Consider the following 20,100-nt stretch of genomic DNA (forward strand, 5'->3'; position numbering starts at 1 on the left):
GCTCTCCGCTTTGCCTGTCATGTGCTGCAAAATATCAATGTTGGCTTCTCAAGTGTTCTCTAACCATGTGCTTGGCTTCAGCCTGAAGAGCCTGAGTAGTGCTTCTCTACTGGACTTCCCTGGTAGGCATTATATTAAGGATGTGATCACATTTAGGAATGAGCTGAGGCTCTTCCTGCTCTCTGCTCTGCACCTCTCTGCTTCGATCCATGTTTTCCTACCACAAGGCTTTTTCCCACTGTTCATTACTAATTCATTTTCTGCAATTACAGCAGAAAAGGCCCCCGGCCAAAGAGGGCATCACGTTTCAAAAAAGATCACATTTGCCTGCAGCTTGGCTTCATTTGAGGAAGGTCATTCTGTGGTCAAGCACTCTCAAAATAGACAATGCCTTGTCTTCAGGTCTCCAGAATGTCCCATCCAAGCACTGTCATCAAAGCTTTCAATTTGAGTGCATCTCTGATACGTACATATCACATCTCACCAATACTATCTCAGCAGTCCATCCCAGCAGAGATTTAGGCCAACACAATTTACTTCTCTTGGAGTCGACACTACCACCATCTTCAGTGCCAACTGAAATCAATTACAGAAATGCTGTTGACAAATCCATCTAAAATTTTGTTCTTTTTTCAATCTTTGATACCAGTTGTATCCTGATGCATTCCGCAGACTTTTCTGGAGCTAATTCTTGGCTCACCCTGGTCAGAAGAGGGAAACGTGTAGGTGTCACAGGGAAGATGCACTTTGCCACAAGGTAGATTCACAAGTGCCCAAGTCACACAGACATTGCTTTGTTCTTCTGTTTCAACAGCCTAAAGTATAAGCCCCTTTATGGCTGGGAACATTTGCTGTATATGCAGATTTAAGTACTTCCACACCAGTTGGCTGCAGCATCCCAGATTTATACTGGTCAGAAGTTGGCTCAATGCCACACAGCCTGTTCTTCTCGGGGAGCTCAATGGCAAAAGGCAGTATGCTGAAATGAAGGTAAGGTGTCAGAATGCTGCAAGTTGTTTTCAGAGCCTCAGGAGCAAAATGAAGACACTCCCTTTCTCTGCCAGGTTGTGAATCCTTTCCACTTCTTTTGTCCCACCATGAGTGCATGTGTTGGAGCACTTCAAAGGATATATGGGGTACCAAAAGCCATATGCTTGGGAAGGTCTGTCATGCTATGTTGAGCCAAGGAGCATGTTCCTAAATGAATGCTTTGGCTTGTACAGCCCTGCACCATCCAATTTTGCCACACAGTCCTGCCCATTCTTTCTGCTCCATAGCTTCATATACCAGAGGACAGCTGGGCAGGGGATAGCCAGTCAGGTCAGTTGTGTCCCCCTGAATGAGTGGGAAAGGGGTTGCAGGGAAATGTATCAATATGAATATACGAAATTCAGACACAGTTGTCATGGAGTATAGACCAATGCTCTCATCCCCTTGGCACAGATGGTCCCATCTAGACTTAGATACTGGTTTCACTTCAAGTGCAACAGACACCTTTGTACACAGACATCCATGCAGCATTTGGGCCTTCCCAGGTTTTAGGATGGGAAGAGATGGGAGTCAGTTGTATGAATTCCACACGTCATCCACTATCCTTGATAGGAAATGTTGAGTGTAACAGCATGATTTAGCAGCACAGCTCAGCTCATAACTGTCCCTTTGGTTTTGCAGTGTGCAAACAGATATTTGGGTAGATTATGTCTTGTTGGACTCAGACTGGTAGGGGAGATGTCAGAGTGGGTGGCAATCACACTCAGGTGTATCAGGGAACTGCTGGAGAGGGTAAAACAAAGGGCTACAAAGATGATTAGTGGACTAGGACATTTATCTTACGAGGAAAGGCTGAAGGACTTGAGTCTTCTTAGTCTGGAGGAGAGAAGACTGACAGGGGATCTTAGCAGCATTTATAAATATTTAAGGAATGGGTGAGTGGGTGTCAGGAGGATGGGGGACAGTCTTTTTTACAGTGGTGAACAGCACCAGAAAAAGAGGTAACGGGCACAAGCTTGAACATACGATGTTCCATCCAAACATGAGGAGGAACACCTTTACTATGAGGTCAGCAGAACATCATAACAGCCTGCACAGAGAGGTAGTGGAGTCTCCATCTCTGGAGATATTAAAAACCCACCTGGACACCTTCCTCTGCAACCTGCTCTAGGTGAACCTACTCCATCAGGGAGGATGGACTAGACAATCTCCTGAGATTCCTTGCAACCCCTAACATTCTGTGATTCTGTGTATCAGCAAGCTTGTTGTGCTCAGAAGAAACAAAGGAAGCGTTGAAAAAGATAGTGATGTTCTCAGGGAATCTGCTTTTGAATCTGTCTTGCCTGGCCATGACCTCAGACTCCTTTATAAATTGCATCAGGAAAACAGCATTGGCCAACAAAACACAACAACTAATCATAAAATCCAAAGAATATCCATTATGTGCTCAGCTAGTGACGTTTTAAAGCCTCTAATTTTTTGCATCTGTAGAGTCCTGGCCTGGAGCACTCACTCTCCCTTCCCTTGGAGCCAAGCGAGTGACAGGCTCAGATAAAGACCCTGCAGCTGAACACTCTGGATTTCAGGCAAATTTACCTCAGGCACCTGTACTTCAAATTCAACCCTGATCAAAGCAATGTGAGAAGAACCAGTTCAAAATGAGCTGGGCTCCAGACAGGCATCTTGATCTCCCATTTTGGGCAGGGGACAGTGGAGCCCAGTGCCAGCTCTCCAGAGTGTAATCCAAGCAGGCTCTTGAGCAGTGAAAAACTCAGGTGCAACTGAAGTCACCTTTGTCAACTTGCAAACCCTGGTAGACAAAAGGCAGAAGATCTTCTTCTGATTTCAAGCTTTGTTGAGAAAACTTTTTAACTTTGATTTGGTAGCGCTTGAGTAACCTCAGTACTCTTTTAAAGAACAGCCTGGGCACTCCTGACAGGAATCTTTACACAGGGTTTGAAAAAGAGAATTGGAAAAATATGAATTCAGTAAACAGGAATGCTATAATCTTGCTAGCGTGAAAGCAAAAGCCATTGCACTCACAAATTTAGAAGTAGCAGCAGCAAAGTCTTTTGAAAGAAAATAGCAGTGGTTTTTATTATTGCCTTATACGAGTTCAGAATGTTGCAAAGCTAAATAAAGCAATTATATAGCTGGGTATTTAAAAATACTTAATGTTACACAGTCTCCTTTGACTTGAATCAGGTATCCAAGCATCTGGGGACTGCAAAATCCATCAGGAAACACAGACAGATGAGACACATCAAGACAGGAAGGTTCAGGGCTGCCATTGGAGAGACAAGGAACAGCAGGAGGTTCCCACAGCCTCTTTTGGTTAAGAAATATTAGTACTACATGGATGTGTACACGAAACAAAAAGAGGAAGAAAAAGAGAGGACTAAAAAAGGTTTTTGCAAATCTCCTGCTGTTTTGTGTCTTTCTCACTCTGCTCTGATCTCACTGCACATGTCACTGGCTGGCAGGATGACTGCTTCCTGCTTCATGATTTCATATTTCATTCTCTCTACATAAAAGGAATATAAAGGAAATTATTACAAACACTTTGGCCACACTGCATAAAGTCACTGGAAACTATTTTGTTACCCCTGACATTTTCTTTTCCTTTTTTTTTTTTCCCTCCTTTTTTTTTTTTTTTTTTTTTTCTTGCTTTAAGAGAAAAGTTAGTTTCCTAAACACTTTCCAGACTTGAGCTTTTCCAAGATTGCATGTGGAAAGCAAACACAGCACAGGCCTGGAAGAAAAAGGCTCTCATGCTGGACACCCCAGTAGCTTGGGGTGTTGCAGGCAGTGTCCTTGGCAGCATTTCCTTTCAGAGAGCCACTGCTGCTTAAAAATCCTTTGGGTGTAGCAACCCTGTGCTCATCCCACAGGCACTTCATGAAAGAGGCAACTGTTCCATGTTGGGAATTCAGAGAAACCTCTGGCCAGCAGCGGCTGCTGGAGGCGCCCTGATTAAAGCCCCATTGTTTTCCCCTCTCCGGCTAAACCACTCCCTGATGAAGCCCCTGTCTGTCCAGTGGTTTGGGAAGAGGCAAATAAGTAAATACAGTCGTTGCTGGGAATAAGAAAGACTGGGGGAAGCAAGAAAAGAGGAAACAACAACAACAAAAAAATCTTTTAAAGCACCACATTTCTTCCAAGGCAAATGCCAAGGAGCTGGGTTTCTGGGCTGTGTTTCTTTTGTCTTTTCGATTCCTGGATCTTGCTGTACTAAGGGCTTTGAGACACTAACAAACACATTGCAAACACAAGAAGGGGCGTTTCAGGAAAAGGGTGTTGAGATCATACTTAATCAAACTTCCTTACATTTTGATAGCTACAGTACCACTGAATAAGTCAATCATCTCCTTGCCTTTGCAGTTCTCTGCAGCCAACAAAGCCAAGCCACACACAGAAGACCTGTATCCTGGGGCTAGTACATGGCTGAAGGGCTCCAGAGGCAAAAAATGCAAGGCTTACTTCATCTCCTTGTACAGGTCTATCCCAAAGGAGGACAAATTGCTTGATCGAAAAGTGGGAATTCATTTGAGACTGTAAAATTAGAGAAGTTTTGATTCACATCACAAGCTTCCAAAGCAAAGGAGCTGAAGCACTGCAAGCCCTCAGCAGCCAATTAAGCTGAGCACATTTAAACGTTAAGTATTGCAACTTAATCCAAGCGAGACAAAGCTGATCTTGCTCATGCCCATAGACTCTGGAACTGTTCAGAGACTGGAGCTCATTTAAATATCAGTTAAGCACCAAAGGGAGAATGAAAAAATGTAGTTAGCTGATGAAAAAATGCAACATTGCCAGTGCAGTAACTAAACTCCTTGCACTTTCAGAACCCAAGTTTTTTTTCAAGGGCTGCAAGAAGCCAGAAATAATTCCCCCACCTCACCCTAGCTCAGTTTTGGGTGAGAATCTGGAAGAGGAGTTTGAGATAACAAGAGCTGTTGGCACTGTGAACATCTCCACTGTTTCTGATGAATGCTGTTCCCATCTATCCTCTGGCTGGCTGTACCCAGAAAAGCATCTATTCATCTGCTCCTCCACCACCACCAAAATGGACAGGATTTTGAATTTTACTCCTTCTCATAGCTCTCTCTCATCTGCCATTCATTTGCAGTCTCCAGCTGTTCCAATATTGTCAGTTTTCTCTCAGACTAGTTTTTCTAACCTTTCCCTCCTCTGTTTCAGGCATACTGGGATTTCTTCAAATGCTTTCTCCATTTGCCTTTATTCCCTTTCCCCATTAATTCCCTCAGGTCTCCTTTTTCATTTCTCTGTCACACTTTCTCCCTCACAGCTATTTCTTTGGATGCATTATTACTACTTTCTATCAATAACCTAAGGTCCTAAAACCAAGGCCTGGTCCTAAAACCAAGTATCAATTGAAATTGCTGCCAGTGACTTCCAAGCAGCAGTCCTTCCCACAAGCCAGTCACAAGCCATGTCCCATAGCGTGGAAAGAGGAAGCTGTGTCATTGCATATTCTCCCTTTCTAAATCAGAGACCATAAAATGAAGACTGCAGTCTTGCAGAAAATCTTGGGGGGTTTTTTTGTTTTTTTTTCCTGTGTGAGTGTTTTGGTTTTGGGGGTTTTTTTGCAAGATTAACAGAACTAAAGACAGCATCCGTGCCGAATTCCGGTTTAGGATAATATCTTCTGCTATTTCAGATAGATGCTGCATAGTTTTCCTGTTTCCTAGACTCAGAGGTTAGCTGGTAAATGGCTGTCATGTTCTCTTCAAAGCTAAAACATCAGATATTGGGTCAGAGGCCTCACTAACTCAGAAGGAAGTGCTAGCAACCTTCCTTGCTAGGTATGCAATGCTACCCTGGTGCTCTTCAAATGTCCCTCTAAAGCTCTTAGTATGGGACTTGCCTGAGGCAGGCAAGCTGGACAAGCACCATTCTTTTCTACCCTCATTGTCATCCAATGTGGCACCTCCCCAGCAGCTGCAAGATCCCACTTTTCAGTACTGGGTGATGAAAACAGCTGAGCCCACTCACACTTAATAACATTAATACAGACAGTAATAATACTGAGAACTCTTTGGGGGAAAGAAGATGATACCAGCATCATTTAACCACTGAGGGGAGTAGGAAGCAGAAAAAGGAGTGTCCCAAGGACTCTCACTGAGCCAAACAGTGGCAGGAGCAGAGCTTGCCATAGCCTGTGGCTACCACGGGCTTTGCTCTATGCTATTCAAACTCTGATTTGAGCAACTCAGCCTTCCTTTATGCACAGAGAAATTTAAAGACAAAAGCAAAAAGTGTGCTTTTTTTAAGCTGTTTTCATCTCCACCAGTTACCAAACCAAACACAGGATGTAGGGAGCCAAACTGGGGGTAAAAAAATCTCATTTAACATGTAAATGAGTGGCCACTGGCCACTGTCTCAGCACAGGGCATGGAGTGAACAGGACTGGCCAAAGGGCACGTGGAGCTCTTCCTAATATTTTGGACAACCATGCCACTAGTAGCTTGCAAAAATGCTCAGCCACAACTGCTGACACACATCAAACCTCCCAAGAGGCATGAGTGGCCTGGCCAAGGGTGTTTGAGGAACCAAGGGACACAGAGCCCACATGCTGGGGACCAGCTTCTTGCTCCCCAGGCTGGGATAATTGGACATTGTTCAGCTGCTGAATTGCAGCTCTGTCAGGCTGCAGCCTGGTCTTGTAGGGACAAGCTACTTAACATGCAAACTGCCAAGGGAAGGAGAGGGTCAGAGATGGCCCCCACCCCTTCTTTCTGCTCCATAATAAACAAGAGGTTTGTGTGCAACCATAACACCCTGACACAGGGAGAGGAGAATGGATGGAGAAGGGGAGGAGAAGGGAGAAGCTTCTTGAATACTTCCCTGTCAAACCCAAATACGAGAGCCCTCATCAAACATGGGAGAGGATTTTCCTGCCATACCCAGGTTTTTATTTGCAGTCTCTGCCCTGTGAATTTGTGAGCAGCATCCAAAGCAGCCCGGAGATCTCAGTGGTGTGCAGTGTCACACTTGCTGCCTTCTGTCCCTTGTTCCACATCAGCCAAGGCCACAATTTTCACCACCACAGTCCAACCAAAGAGCTGAAAGCACTGCAGGGTCAGGACTGCACTGAACGCCCCAGCCTGGTATCTCCATGAGGCAGAGCAAGTAGCATTATTGCTATCAGCCTCTTTTCAAGGAGGCAGATTTGGGAAAAGGGATAGAAATAAGGCACTTTACAAGCAAAAATATCTTTCCTGAAGAACAAGAGTTATGTTAGATGTCCTGCACTGTCCCCAGAATCACAACTATACGAAATCTTTTCATATCCTGCAGACATTCTCTGTCAAGAGGCAGGAACACATTTTTCTGATTTTTTTTTCCTTCCTCCCAGAGAAAACATGCATGTCTCTTTCCCCTTTTTTCTACCAAGGCTCAATTAATTTGCTTCATAGGTACATAATGTTGCAAAGAAAAGCCTTGCAGTCATCCTTCAGTAAGTTCAAAATTTTAGTAAGGGGTGCATGAAAAATCCCAAGCAGGGAACCATTATTAGGGCATGGATAAGCCTCCAAAGCTGATAGGATCCAGAGCTGCAGTTCACGTCTGTCTTTAATGCCCGAGAGCTAACATCAATAATTTAATGAGCGCCTTACATCCTGAAATATTTCATGAACTGCAAAAACAAGACTCACTCCACCCACCTCTAGGCTGGGAGGTGGCAGCTGTCAAGCTGGGCAGAGCAACACTACGTGACAGTTTAGGACACTGAGTGAAAAAAAAACAAATCATGGCTAAAATTGCTTCTGGATAGAGAAAGACAGAGTACAGCATTTACATGTGTAAAAAAAGCCCTGTCCCCTAACACTAATAGATAAACCAGGATTTTAAAGTTGAGGCCTTAGTTTTACACTCTGTCCAAATGGTAACACTTCCTATAATGATGCCACGGAAGAAATTTGACTGAACTGATACTACACTTGACATCTCTGAAGCACCCACCCCATTCTTGCAGCAGATTTTTGGGGGGCAACTCCCATGCAAGCACTAACCAGGCATAAACCTGCTTAGGCTATAATTGCTGCAAGCAGGTTTTAAGGCTGAACAGTAGCATGCTTATTGAGCTGCCATGTTTAGGAGCCTAAGTGGTATCCAGTTAATCTTCTCAAATCCCATTATTGCAGCAGAGTGACAGATGGGTGTTTTAGCAGGCTAGAAATGGGGACTAATAGGACTCCTAGTCCTTCTTTGTGATTATTACATTGGTTCCTTCCCCACCTGTGAAGCATGTTTATGAGCAGTGCTGGCAGGATGCCTCTACCACCAGGCTCTGTCTGCCACCTTGAGGATGGGTTGCCTGCACTTGGATGATTTAAGGACAGAGCTGTAGGAGGATGTCTGGAGGAGGACCCCAAATCAAAGCTCTTGGGATCCAGAACTGAATTTCCTTGATTCAGCCCCCATTTGTGGGTTTACGCAGCAAACCTTGGGCAGCAGTATGTGGCTGGCACTTGCTATTGAGCCAGGAAGGAAAAATAATGAACTCAGTAGATCAAAACCAGCTCTTCCCATTTACTTCTCTTAGGCTGACTAAGGTGCTGATGCTTGATATATTGACTTTGGCAACACGTGCATGCTGCCACCCTGGCGATAAAGTTATTGAAATGGACAGAGAGGGGGGAAAAAGAAACAAAAAAATCCCAAACAAACAGAGCTAAACAAGCAAAAATAAAAAAAGAAAAAGCAAGTAAGGGGAACTGAAAATGCTTGAGAGAAGACAGAATCCTCCAAACCCCCTTTGTAACCCTGAGCTGTTGCCTCAGGCCAAACCCTGTTCTCCTTTTAGAAGTTCCAACACATTTGTTTTAACTTTTTCTACTGCATTCCTCTACCTTGTTGTACTTCTGATTTCCAGCCGGGACTGGAAGGCAGAGAGCAGGATTTTAGAAGGAAGCCTGTTGCTTTGGTTTCCTGGCTTCATTAGAAGCAGAAGATGTAATAAATTTCACAAGAGTTTGTTCTCATTTAGCCCGCTGCGTATCTGAAACTACCTGACCAAAGCAAGGTTAAGGAAAATGCAATAACAAATGAAGCCTACAAGATAAAAAGAGAAAGAGCAAAATGGTGGAGCTTTTCCCCTCTCGAATTTTGTGTAAGAAAGCAATTGAGTCCCGCCGACAGCTTCTTTATTTCACACAAACTGCAGCAAAGACACAAAGGATTCCAGAAGGAGGCTCACCCTGCTTGATCACACCTCTGAACTTCCTGAGGTGTGGCTGCCATCACTACCAGCAGCACCATGACGAGAGATGAACAGAAAAACAAGCACTGGTTGTGCATCAAGCAAAGGGTTTCCCACAGGCTGATGGGCCCTGCTGTGCTGCCCAGCTGCCTGTCTGCAGCCACAGGACTGACAGCCACATTCACTGCTAGAGAGGGCAAATATGGAATGCTTACAGTTATCAAAAATATCCGAACTGAAACGTGAAGATCCAGATAAACAAATGCCTTCCTTTTCTCCCAGCATTCTAAGTTTGCTAGATCACTGTTTTTTTTATGAGCCATTGAATATAGACAGTGAAATCAGGCACAGATCTATCCTGGATTCTCCTCCCAAAATCCCACATATAGAGAAAGTTTGAGACTACATCAGCACCTTTCAGAAAAAAAACGCAACACTACCAATGCTGCTGTGTTTGGTGAAAACCACAGTGGTAGCCATTAAATGAAGCTTGTACTGATGAATCTGACCTGTTCTCCTAACACTCTGGAGGAAATAAGTTACGCAGCTTAGTTACAGTACGAATGTCTCCCAGTCCTTTGGATATTCGGAACCTGTTTTAGAGTTGCAGGTATATCTCCCCTAACCATTTCACCATGTGGCAGCATTTAATTACATTACAGAACCAAACATACACATGTTCTTAGATGAGAGAAAGCAAAGAAAGAAACGGAGACAAAGAGAGCTTTGCGTTTGGTTTGGGGTTTGGTTTTTGTTCTTTCTTTAACAGCTCTATGCTTTACAGAGCTAAACAAAGACTCCTGTTCCAGATGATAAATCTTCTAGCTACTCCTGGCCCCAGAGAGCACAGGAGATAATAGCATTTCCAAAGGCATTTAGTTAGCTGAGGCTTGAGTGCAGAAGAGGGCAGAGAGAGGAGCTGGAGATAAATGGCTGTGAACCCAGCTCAGCTGCTCAGGGCATATTTCTGAGAGCAGCAGCCACAGCTGAGAATCCTGCACGGGGATGCACTTCCCAATACTACCCACAACACATCCCCCTGCACCACAGCCTCCCCCCGCCCCGACCTCCTTGCTAGAGAAGGTCATGCAATGCAGCCAGTGCAAAATGAAGAATTCCAACCACAAGCCCTCCAGTCTGGTGCACAGTGCCTTTGGAGGGGCAACCACCACCTGAGAAAGCTGTGCTGCTTCACAGTGTTATTTGTAGGCTTTCTGTGAAGCCAAGGCTCTGCAAAGCTTTCTGCAGATGCAGCATACCAGTATATTACAGAAAGCATACACTAACTCATTTTAGCTGGCCAGCAGCAAGACTACAGCAGCCCTTTATGAAAAGACAATTTGTTTTCAGTATTAACCAGAGCAGAAAGAATCCTTAACACTCTGCCTGTTGCATGTTAATTATTGACTGAAACTACAAACCTAGGCTTGGAGACCAAGGTCAATTTGTGATAGAAACTATAGGAATTACTAGGAACATCAGAAGAATTAAGAAGAATGTTGCCAGCATGTTAAGTGATGTGATCCTTCCACTCTGCTCAGCTCTTGTACAACCACACATGGAGTCCTGTGTCCATCTCCAGGCTTCCCAGTACAAGATGGTCACCGACTTCCTGGAAAAAGCCCAGCTCATGGACACAATGCTTAAGGGACAAAAGCACCTCTCATATGATGAGAGGCTAAGAGAGCCAGGACTGTTCAGCCTGGGTAAGAGAAGAACCAAGAGGGATCTTATCAGTGTGTACAAATACTTGATGGGAGATAATGAAGAAAAGGGAACCAGGACCTTCTCAGTAGTGCCCATTGACAGGGCAAGAGGCAGCAACTGAAAAATGTGAGATTCCATCTGAACACATTTTTTTTTTTTTTTCCTCTGACAGTACTCAAAGGCTGAATGAGATTGCCCAGAGAAGTAGTGAATTCTCCATCTATGGAGATATTCAAAACACATCTGAACACAGTCCAGGGCAACCAGCTCTATCTGACCTTACTTGAGCAGGGAGCTGGTCTAGATAGTCCCAAGAGCTCCCTGCTCATATCAATGGTTCTGTGATTCTGTAATATTTTCTACTGCTGTTAAGGTAGCTCTTCCCATATCCATATTAAATTACCTGAGACCAAATGGCCACCCAGTCAGCCCAGCATTTCTTGGAACTGGGGCTGTCACACAAAGCACCAGCTGCTGGCACAAGGCTGGTTTGAACTTCGGCCAGGCTGCTGCTCCCAAGCAGGAGAACACCAGCTGAAGCAGAAGAACTGAAGACAAGGGCAAAAAACGTGGGTTTTGCTTTATCCCTTTTGGCACACTGTTAAGATCAAAAATGCCTTCATCAGGCTGAAAAGAAGAAATCTAATCCAGCTGCAGGGTCATGTTCAAGGCACAAGGATGAGACAGAAGAGGACTGGGACTCACCTGTCTTCTTAAGTGCCTAAAGTCTTGTAGCATTAGGGACTGAACTCCTTGCTCTCACACACAAGACAGCCTTGTTTGGCACTCAAGTGATGGTGAAGATTAGTATTGGTGTCTGTAACTTCATTATATGCCAGAGCCTAGACATTGGTCAACAAGGTAGATCTCAGGCCCATGGTAAGTACTTTTATGTCTGCAGTCACAGTGGTGCAGGAGACCAGAAAGTCTGATTGTGGTTCCTGATCAATGTCGAAAATAGTGGTCTATGTTATTGAATTAAGCATGAAAGCTAATAATACAGTCAGCATTGTTGCCCCATGTTATTTCATTTAACACTGAATTTAGTTACAGTGTTCTCTGTGTCCATTGTAAACATGCTGCAGATACATTTTTTTTGTTGAGGATGCAAAACACATTCACTGAAGTCATCATCAAAGAAGCTGAAGGCTCTGGCATACAAACAAAGGACAGCCGAGGCTTGAAGCTTTGATACTGTATGGAAAGTAGACATTACTAGGAAACTAACAACACTAGTTGCCCTTGTAACAACCAGTAGTGGAACAGATGAGCAGCTTTCATCTTGTAATAAGGCATCTATAGGTTTCCATGTCAAAGCTCTAAGTGCAGCTGGCACCCTATTGGTGCTCAGGACTGATGGCAGACGCTGGTAGCTCTCCATCCTTTAATCACCCTCCGTTTTTATTTCACACTTCATCTGGCATGGATCAGAATTCCAGTTGAAGCAGTGATGTGGGCAGTCAGTCTGACAGCCACCCCACCCAAGGCCCTTCAGAACACAGCTGGCTGTACCATTATTGACAGGCTGTTTGCATTTCCCCTATTACTGTTAAAGGAGAAACACTGGAATATACATCTTTGGCACTACCCTAAATGCCTGCAAATGTTGGTGCTGTAGAACTATGTCATATATGCAAAGCTTTAGCTACTGATACAGGCTTTCTAGTATTTGGTTTGTGCCACAAGATCTCCAGACTAGAAACAGGCCTAGAACAATTGCTTGTTCTGCTCCTGGATTGCTTGCTTACCGTCTTTATATCATTCTGTGCTGTACGACCACCCTGTGCAAAGGCAGCGTTTCATGCACTGCAGTTATTTCCTTGAACTTTTGAGAGCTGTGCTACCACGAGCAGTGAGGTCCCTACTCCTTGGTTTTCCAAGTCCATATGAAATCAGCTGTTGCTAACAAAGAGAAAACATTTGCTAAATCAAGATACATTTTCAAATCGAGAGTCTGCAGGCGAGATATGTGATTCACGCTGTTCACAGGGGGTGGGGAGAAGACAGGATCAAAGTGGGCCTTAGTGCATGCAAACAACACATGTGCCTCCTGCAGAGCTTGGTAAGAGAAATGTAAAACAGGAGGCAACATGGGAGAGCTCTCTGATAGTCAGGCAGTGCTAGCAATGGTAAGTCAACAGAAAAAGGAGCTGAGCTCGCAACATGAATGTTTAACTGCAGTAACACTGTGCCTCTAAGACACAAAAATCAAGCTCCCAGAAACCAAAAACAGATTGAGGAAGACAAACATCATCCTAAACAAGGAGGAACAGCAGAGTAACAGGAGAAGACAGATGGCTTTTGCTCCTATTGTTCCCAGTGTCTTGTTGCTCTCACTTTGTTGCCATAGAGTCTGATACCTGGAACTCATAATGTGATGCTCTGCTTGTGAGAGCAGGTGGAGGAAAAGCAACCTTCATGTTATTAATAATTTCACCCACACTATCCCTTTTGGCAGTAATGTTTCTCGTTCCCTTGTCAACTGGGCATGCCTTGGCACTCTGAAAGGCCACGGAACTGTTTTGCCCCCAAGCCTGGCCAAGCTCCTCCACCCACCAATTCTTGTACTCAGCCCTCAGGGCCACCCTGTCACAGCTCTCCTCCACTGTACAATAATACAGCCCCCCTTCTTTTGCTCCCAACTTCAGAGCCCAACTGTCCCTTTTGCTCCTGTCACAAAGACAAGGGGCTGCAGATTAAGTACCCACAGAGGCTGCATGACTACAGACAGGGATAGCCTCCAAAGTGCATAGGTCATGAGGGTGCTTAGTGTGAAAATGGGGAGCAGACTGAAGCAGCACAACAGATTAAAAAGAGGATTAATGCCTTTCAAGCCAGCCCAAGCAGTGGTTCTTGTTCCCTTCTCCTCCAAGCCCTCGATGCTTCCTTCCTTGCAGGAAGACAAGTGTTTTCATAGCCTCAGAGTGAGGTAGGTCAGGTAAAAGATCTGGACTGAAAGCAAGCTGGCCACAAAGAGACAAAAAGGTTTCTTTTCAGCTGAATCAGTTCTTGAGATAGAAATTCCCAGTGCCACAGTTTCTAGTTTTGAGAGAAGAATGAATGCAGTTCTTCATTCTTCTGCAGCAGATTAAATGAGCTTGGGGCATTTTCAGTTTCCAAAGGGACATAAAAAAAAAAAAAAAACCATCTTTTTGCTCCAGATTACCATTAATTATCTTTCAGCAGTTTTCCCAAGACTTCACACATTCACTACTAACCAGAAGCACCTACCCAAAATCATGGACACACATTCACTTCAAAATATAAAAACGGGAAAAGTAGCTTAAAAAAATATCCTAAGTGGACACAAATGCATCTTCGTGGGGTGGACACATATACTAGGGGCTTGCATGCACCATCACGCACATCCCTGGGTGCTCTTATCCCACATGCAGCTGCACATCCAAGTGTGAGGAAGTAAAGCCACACGACCCAGAAAAGCTGCTTCACATCTGAGTAGCAGGTTTAAAGACTGGCACCGAGGGGAGCCTGTTTGCAAAGCAAACTACTTGCTTCCTGAGTGACAGGTCTCCTCATTCATCTGTGCACAGCCGAGGCAGCTTCACAATCAAACACACAGCATCAAAATCAGGCAGAAGGTAGCATGCAAAGGGGCTGCACCAAAACAGCCAAAGAGTACCCAAGGACACCTTTTCTTTGTACAGAGAGTAGTAGCACTGACTTATTGCTATTTTTTCCCTCAGAAATACTTGTCTATCCTACAGTAATGTCCTGACCTACTGCAGCTCTCAAAAGTGGTTAAGATTCAACTTGGGAAGCCAGAACTCCCCTGTCTTCATGAGACCAGTAACTCTCAAAGAAAATTTTCCTTACTCTTTCATTCAAATACAGTTGAGATAAGACAGAAGTGGTCATTTCACAGCCACACAGAGCAGAAGAATATCATGTGGGCTACTGGTATTGTTGTCTCATTCCCCGCATTGCAATCCAGGGGTTTCCTCACCCGTCTCCCTGTGCTATATTTACAGACAACAGCTCCCTTTTCCTTCCCTGGCCTCAGGGAGAGCTGCTCTGTGCTGCAGTAAGAAGGAGCCTCAAATGGAGAGCATGAAAGGTGGTGGCTTCAAAGCTCCTCAAATGAGGCAGCTAAATTTCTACAGCAAATAGCAAACGAAGCCAATAAGCAGCATTAGGCAGAGATTGAAAGTGCTTTGGGTGCCTACAGACTCAGGATGAGAAGACTTCAGGGAGCTGTGGGGAGTGTGGGAGGGGGTTAAGGGGAAAAGCTGATCTCATTGCATCCCAACCAGACAACATCAGGCAGGAAACAGATGTGCAAGAAACCACAGAGGGGTACAGCAACAGAAGAATTAACTCTCCAGCAAATAGGGGAAGTTAGGACTCACAGAGACAACCTGCACCCTGAGACGAAGGCATCTAATCTGAGATTTTTCTTTTTGCAGTCCTGGGAGCACCTTCTATCCCAACATATGGACTCTCACATACTAAAAATGAAGGAAACAATTCAGCCTTTATTCAAGTCCTACCTGACTCTAAGCAAATGAAGCAAAGGTAGGTCCGACTCAGTAGTCCAAAAAACTGGATTAACTTTTACCAACCCGTTCAATTTTTTTATAGGTACTGTGTTGAATTTCATTTTTAAAAAATGGAAGTTGCACCTTGTTGTGTACAGGAAATCACTGTCTTAAACTTAGCCCCTCTCCCTTTATTAGCTTTAACTTTTTTAGTGACCTCTTATAACACCTCTTCGATAAAACCAAAAACAAAACTACTCTTTGTGACTGTTTTCTTAGGTGGTGCAGATTGTCCTGCCTCAACTGGAGACTTTGCACGACCTTGAATCTTGACTTCTCTACTGGCTCATCCGTCACCAGAAAATTATCCTTTTGTTTTCACAGGAACTGGGGGCCTGACGTTCAGCTCCCATTGACTTCAGTAGAGGTGCTACAGGCTTCTCCCCTCTGGAAACCAGGCTGGTTATCAAGAGGCCAAAATATGTCTCTGATGTTGATCCTTCAAGGCTAGTATCTGTTAGCTCCATTGAACCCATACAACACTATTAAAGTTTCACACAGGAAAATGTTTTAGTAGAGGAAATTACCACCAACTTCTTCCTGCATAGGTGCCTATCCATGCCCAAAGCCTGACACTGCTTTCTAGTGAAGCTCTGACACTCCAAAATATCACTCTCCTCCATGTGTAGATTCAGTGCTGGCAGCAACAGAAGGACTGTGTGAAGTTAGACAACATTTATTCATTGGTATTGCCGGCTGCCATTCTTTTTTGTCTTATGTGAGCTTGTCCTTAAACCCACTGCTTTTAAGTTATTGTTTGAGACTTTAGTAGGAAGGAAGAAAAACTAATTTTTTCCCAAGTTTCTAGCCCTCATGCCAGGAGAAAGACTCGGAAACAGAACTCAGATACACACTGAAGTTTCAGAAAACAGAAAGCAGGAAAAGAAGTCAGCACTGATTTTTATTCTATCTCATGTTTTTTTGCTGCCCGAGTCATGATTTTAAATGCTTGGGAGTACTGATAGCAGTCTGCCTCTGTAAGGAGCATGACCAGTCTCTGTGTGGAGACTGCCAGCAGAAAAAGGCCAAGCAAGGTCAAATGCAGTAGTGACAGGAACTGATTTGAAATACAATAAATTCAACACATCTGACTTTCTAACCAGCCACCAAATAGTAACATCTGTCCATCACGGGTCAGATCTGAAGAATCAGCTTAGGGCTAAAGGCTTTATATTTCATTTTTAGTCTCCTGAGCTACCTCACTGTATCTGCTATAGTATTTCCATCTACAGGGCTCTTAAATAGTTTGTAGTTCTGCCACAGCTTTATTTGTGTTATCATAAAGCAGAGCCTTAGGTACATCTGTGGGGTAAGGGAGACAGCAGGATCTTTTCTTCCTTCACTGAAACATAGCTGTCTCTGAAGCAGACTACAGCAAGTTATTAAACAGTTAAATGACAGGAGAGGAAATGCTGATACCTTAAGCAGAATATAATTCTCTCCACTGGAATTTGGCAACAACACAGGGACTATAGTCCCTGCAGAAAGCACAAGCTGCTCTTCAACAACCACAAGCATGTAGGGACTCAAATTGTGCATCTCTTCCACCAAGCATCACACAAGTAGCACAGCACCCCCTGACTGTAGCTGCCATGTACTCATCCAGAGACAAAAAGGCAAACTGAACTGTCTACAGGAGCCTTGGCCACAGCTCTGCTCCTTTTGCCATCCCCAGCAACATCAAAGCAGGTCTCTGCTGCTCTTTTCCTGTGCCAGTGTGCAGGACCGCTCACACAAAGCTGCACTGGAGGTTGGTGTAAAGCAGACCTGAGCATGAAAGCACAACCAATCTGACTTGTATCCTGCCTGCCCTACAGCCTCTTCCTCTTTTCCAGTTAATCCTTCTGGGTGCATTTTAAAACGTGCTTTCACAAAGGACCACAATAAAATGTTGTCTGGACAGCAGCCAAAGTGCTCTGCCCCTCCTCATCACTCCCAGATACCATGAACAGTCTTACATCTTCATTGCTTCCAAGAAGGGAACAACTAGAGCCTGTATCCCACCAGTTAAACACATAATACTATCTAAAGCAGAGAAAGTTATTGCTTTTCTTCTCTACCAAAGCCCTTACTTGCAGGAACACTGGCCTGGAACTCGAAATAATTCTTAGCAGGAGAATTCAACTATCCCAAATTCTGCTATCTTTCATACTCTAAATGCTCTTCTAATTTTGTTTCATAGTTACAGGTTGCAAGTGTGTGATGTCCTGGTGACATGCGAACCTTTCTTCCCAAGATATCACTTTGGCATACATGGTCACTTTCCTATTGATCCTGAGAGCCCCACCAGCAAAAAAATGTGGCATCTCTAATTCTCTCACTTCTCTCCCTGTCCTTCTGAATAGAATTGTACCAATCCAACTTACACCCTTCCCAATAAACCTATAACAATTGAGTCTTTCTTTTCTTGATCCCACGGCACTGGGCAATGGGATGTACTATTCAGCAAATTGCAGTGGTGCATAAAGGGAAAGGAACTTCATATTCTACCCCCTGCACCTCAGTACAGTGAGATAAGTAGGTTGGAACTGTGAACCATCCCACAAATGGTACTTGAGACATTGCCCTTCTTTCTTGTGCCCCAAAAACCCTATTTGAAAAACTATAGGATTTTGAGAAATAAATTTTGCTATTCTGGCCTAATTTTAATTGCAGTAACTATGTTTCTCCCTTTAAAATCCCTTTGCGGCTTTAGCTGAATATATTGCCTGTGCCTGCCTTCCCTGGGTTGTTTTTCAGTGTTCCTGTAAACAGCTGTAAATTGTTCCTCCACCACCATGGCAGCTCATGTTAGCACTGGGTGGAATCTATCTACTTGTATATCACACTGGCAAAAGGGTCTCAGTTCATTAAGTCTGTTATTTTTGCTATTTCAATTCAATTGCCTTTAAGGACTATGTAAATTAAGAGATTCACTAATTGTTATGGATGACTCACAGTGAAATTGAGTGACTGGTTTTCCCCCATACCTTAATAAATGCACATATATAAAATTTTAGCTTACTGACCTATGTACTTCCCTCTTCACTGTGCAAGGGAAAGGACTACTGTTACGTAGTTTGTTTGTCTGCCAGTGTAGTTCCACACAGTACTTCATCAGCCATGCTCATCAGCAAATGAAAGACTTGATTGTACATCCCTCCCTGTACAAAGCTGACATTGCTGCTGGAAGCTTTTTTGCTGGGACTAGCTTGGCATTGGTAAAAATTAGTTAATTCAAACTGAAGCATAATGCTAAACCTGGAACATGATGCTCACATCAGGGATGGTAACAGACATGTATTTATTTTTCCTCTTGCTAAGCTGCAGGTCTTTCTGTGTGCCAGACTCTCAACCACTTCTCTCATCATCCAACACCCTTTAAGAAAAATTGTTCTGTTCCTTCTTTCATCCAGGACTGACCATTTCAACATTATGATCCTCTGATCTTATTGCAGTTACCTCTTGTCTGAGCTACCATATTCTCATCCAGTATCTGGGGGCATGGAGGTCAGGGGGAGGAGGAGAGGAGAGAAAGATAGCAGGCAGGATAGTGAAAATATTAGCTCAGCTGCCCCCTACACCTCACAGCCATTTCTACTCCACCCCATCCCATCCCATCCCATCCCATCCCATCCCATCCCATCCCATCCCCCAGTCTCTGTCCTGTCTCCATCCAATGGTGAAAGGACAATATGGGAACTGTAGTGGAGTCCGGGAGGGGCAGATAGGATGTTTCCAGTTCCCCCTGACAATCCTGAAACACTCTGGTCTTGACTCCAGGAGGATTTCCATGTCCCAGAGGAGGCAACGCTAACCCCAGTTCTGATTTCTGAACAGAGTTCCCCTAAAAGCCTGCCACCCCCTTCCACAGCCAGGTGGGTGGGAGAGGGAATCACAACACACAGCTGACCACCTCAGTCCACAGTCAGGCAGCCTGAGAACCCTATCCCAGTCCCCACATGCCTATCCTATCCTTTCCCCACATGCAGTGCTACTCATGCAAGGGTCATGCAGACGCGTCACCGGAGCAATGTTCGGATTGTTCATTCATTGTGAGAAACCAGGCAGTGACTACATTTCCTGGGAATAAACCAGCTCCAGGTTGTCTACCCTTCAGCCTTAGGAAAGGTCTGGTTTGTAGTCCTACCAGTACAAAAACACCAAAAAAAACCAAGGAGGAACACACGCTCTGCTCCTCTACTACCAGAGTGAGAATAAAGAGGCATTTACCATCCTGCCCAGAGCTCTCCAGATACTCCGTCAGGTCGCAGCCAAACGCGCTCGCGGCTCCCTTCCTCTTGAGTTTCTGCTTGGCTCCCTTGTTCTTCATGAGGTTAGTCCCAAAAGAGGTTTGCCCCCCTCCTGCCTTGCCCCCCTGCCCCCCGGCCTCACGCTGGGTGACAAAAATCTTGCTCTTCTCAGATCACCACCCGTGCTCCGCTCCCAGGGAGCAACATCGGGGGTCCCGCACGGCGTCCAGCTGGAGAAGTAAACATTAATCCCCACCAGATGTTGGGTTGCTCCTGTAGCAGAGGGAGATCAGGGCAAGAGGAGACTCCCCAGGCGGTAGCAGCAGCGATCATAGCCCGAGCCCGGAAGGGTTCTCATCAGAGGGAAGTGGGTGGTGGACGGGTGCCC

General features: G+C 44.6%; 1 protein-coding gene across 1 annotated transcript in view; it reads right to left on the bottom strand.

Annotated features, from left to right (window-relative positions):
- ARHGAP31 (Rho GTPase activating protein 31) overlaps positions 1-19,888 on the bottom strand; it is a 62,252-nt gene extending 42,364 nt beyond the window's left edge. The window contains exon 1 of the mRNA XM_071760144.1: positions 19,693-19,888. Within this exon, the coding sequence (XP_071616245.1) occupies positions 19,693-19,792 (100 nt within the window). The 5' untranslated portion in view covers positions 19,793-19,888. The remainder of the gene's footprint in view (positions 1-19,692) is intronic.
- Between the last annotated feature and the right edge of the window lie 212 nt (positions 19,889-20,100).

This window comes from Heliangelus exortis, chromosome 1 (genome assembly GCF_036169615.1).
Source record: "Heliangelus exortis chromosome 1, bHelExo1.hap1, whole genome shotgun sequence".
Lineage (NCBI taxonomy): Eukaryota > Metazoa > Chordata > Aves > Apodiformes > Trochilidae > Heliangelus > Heliangelus exortis.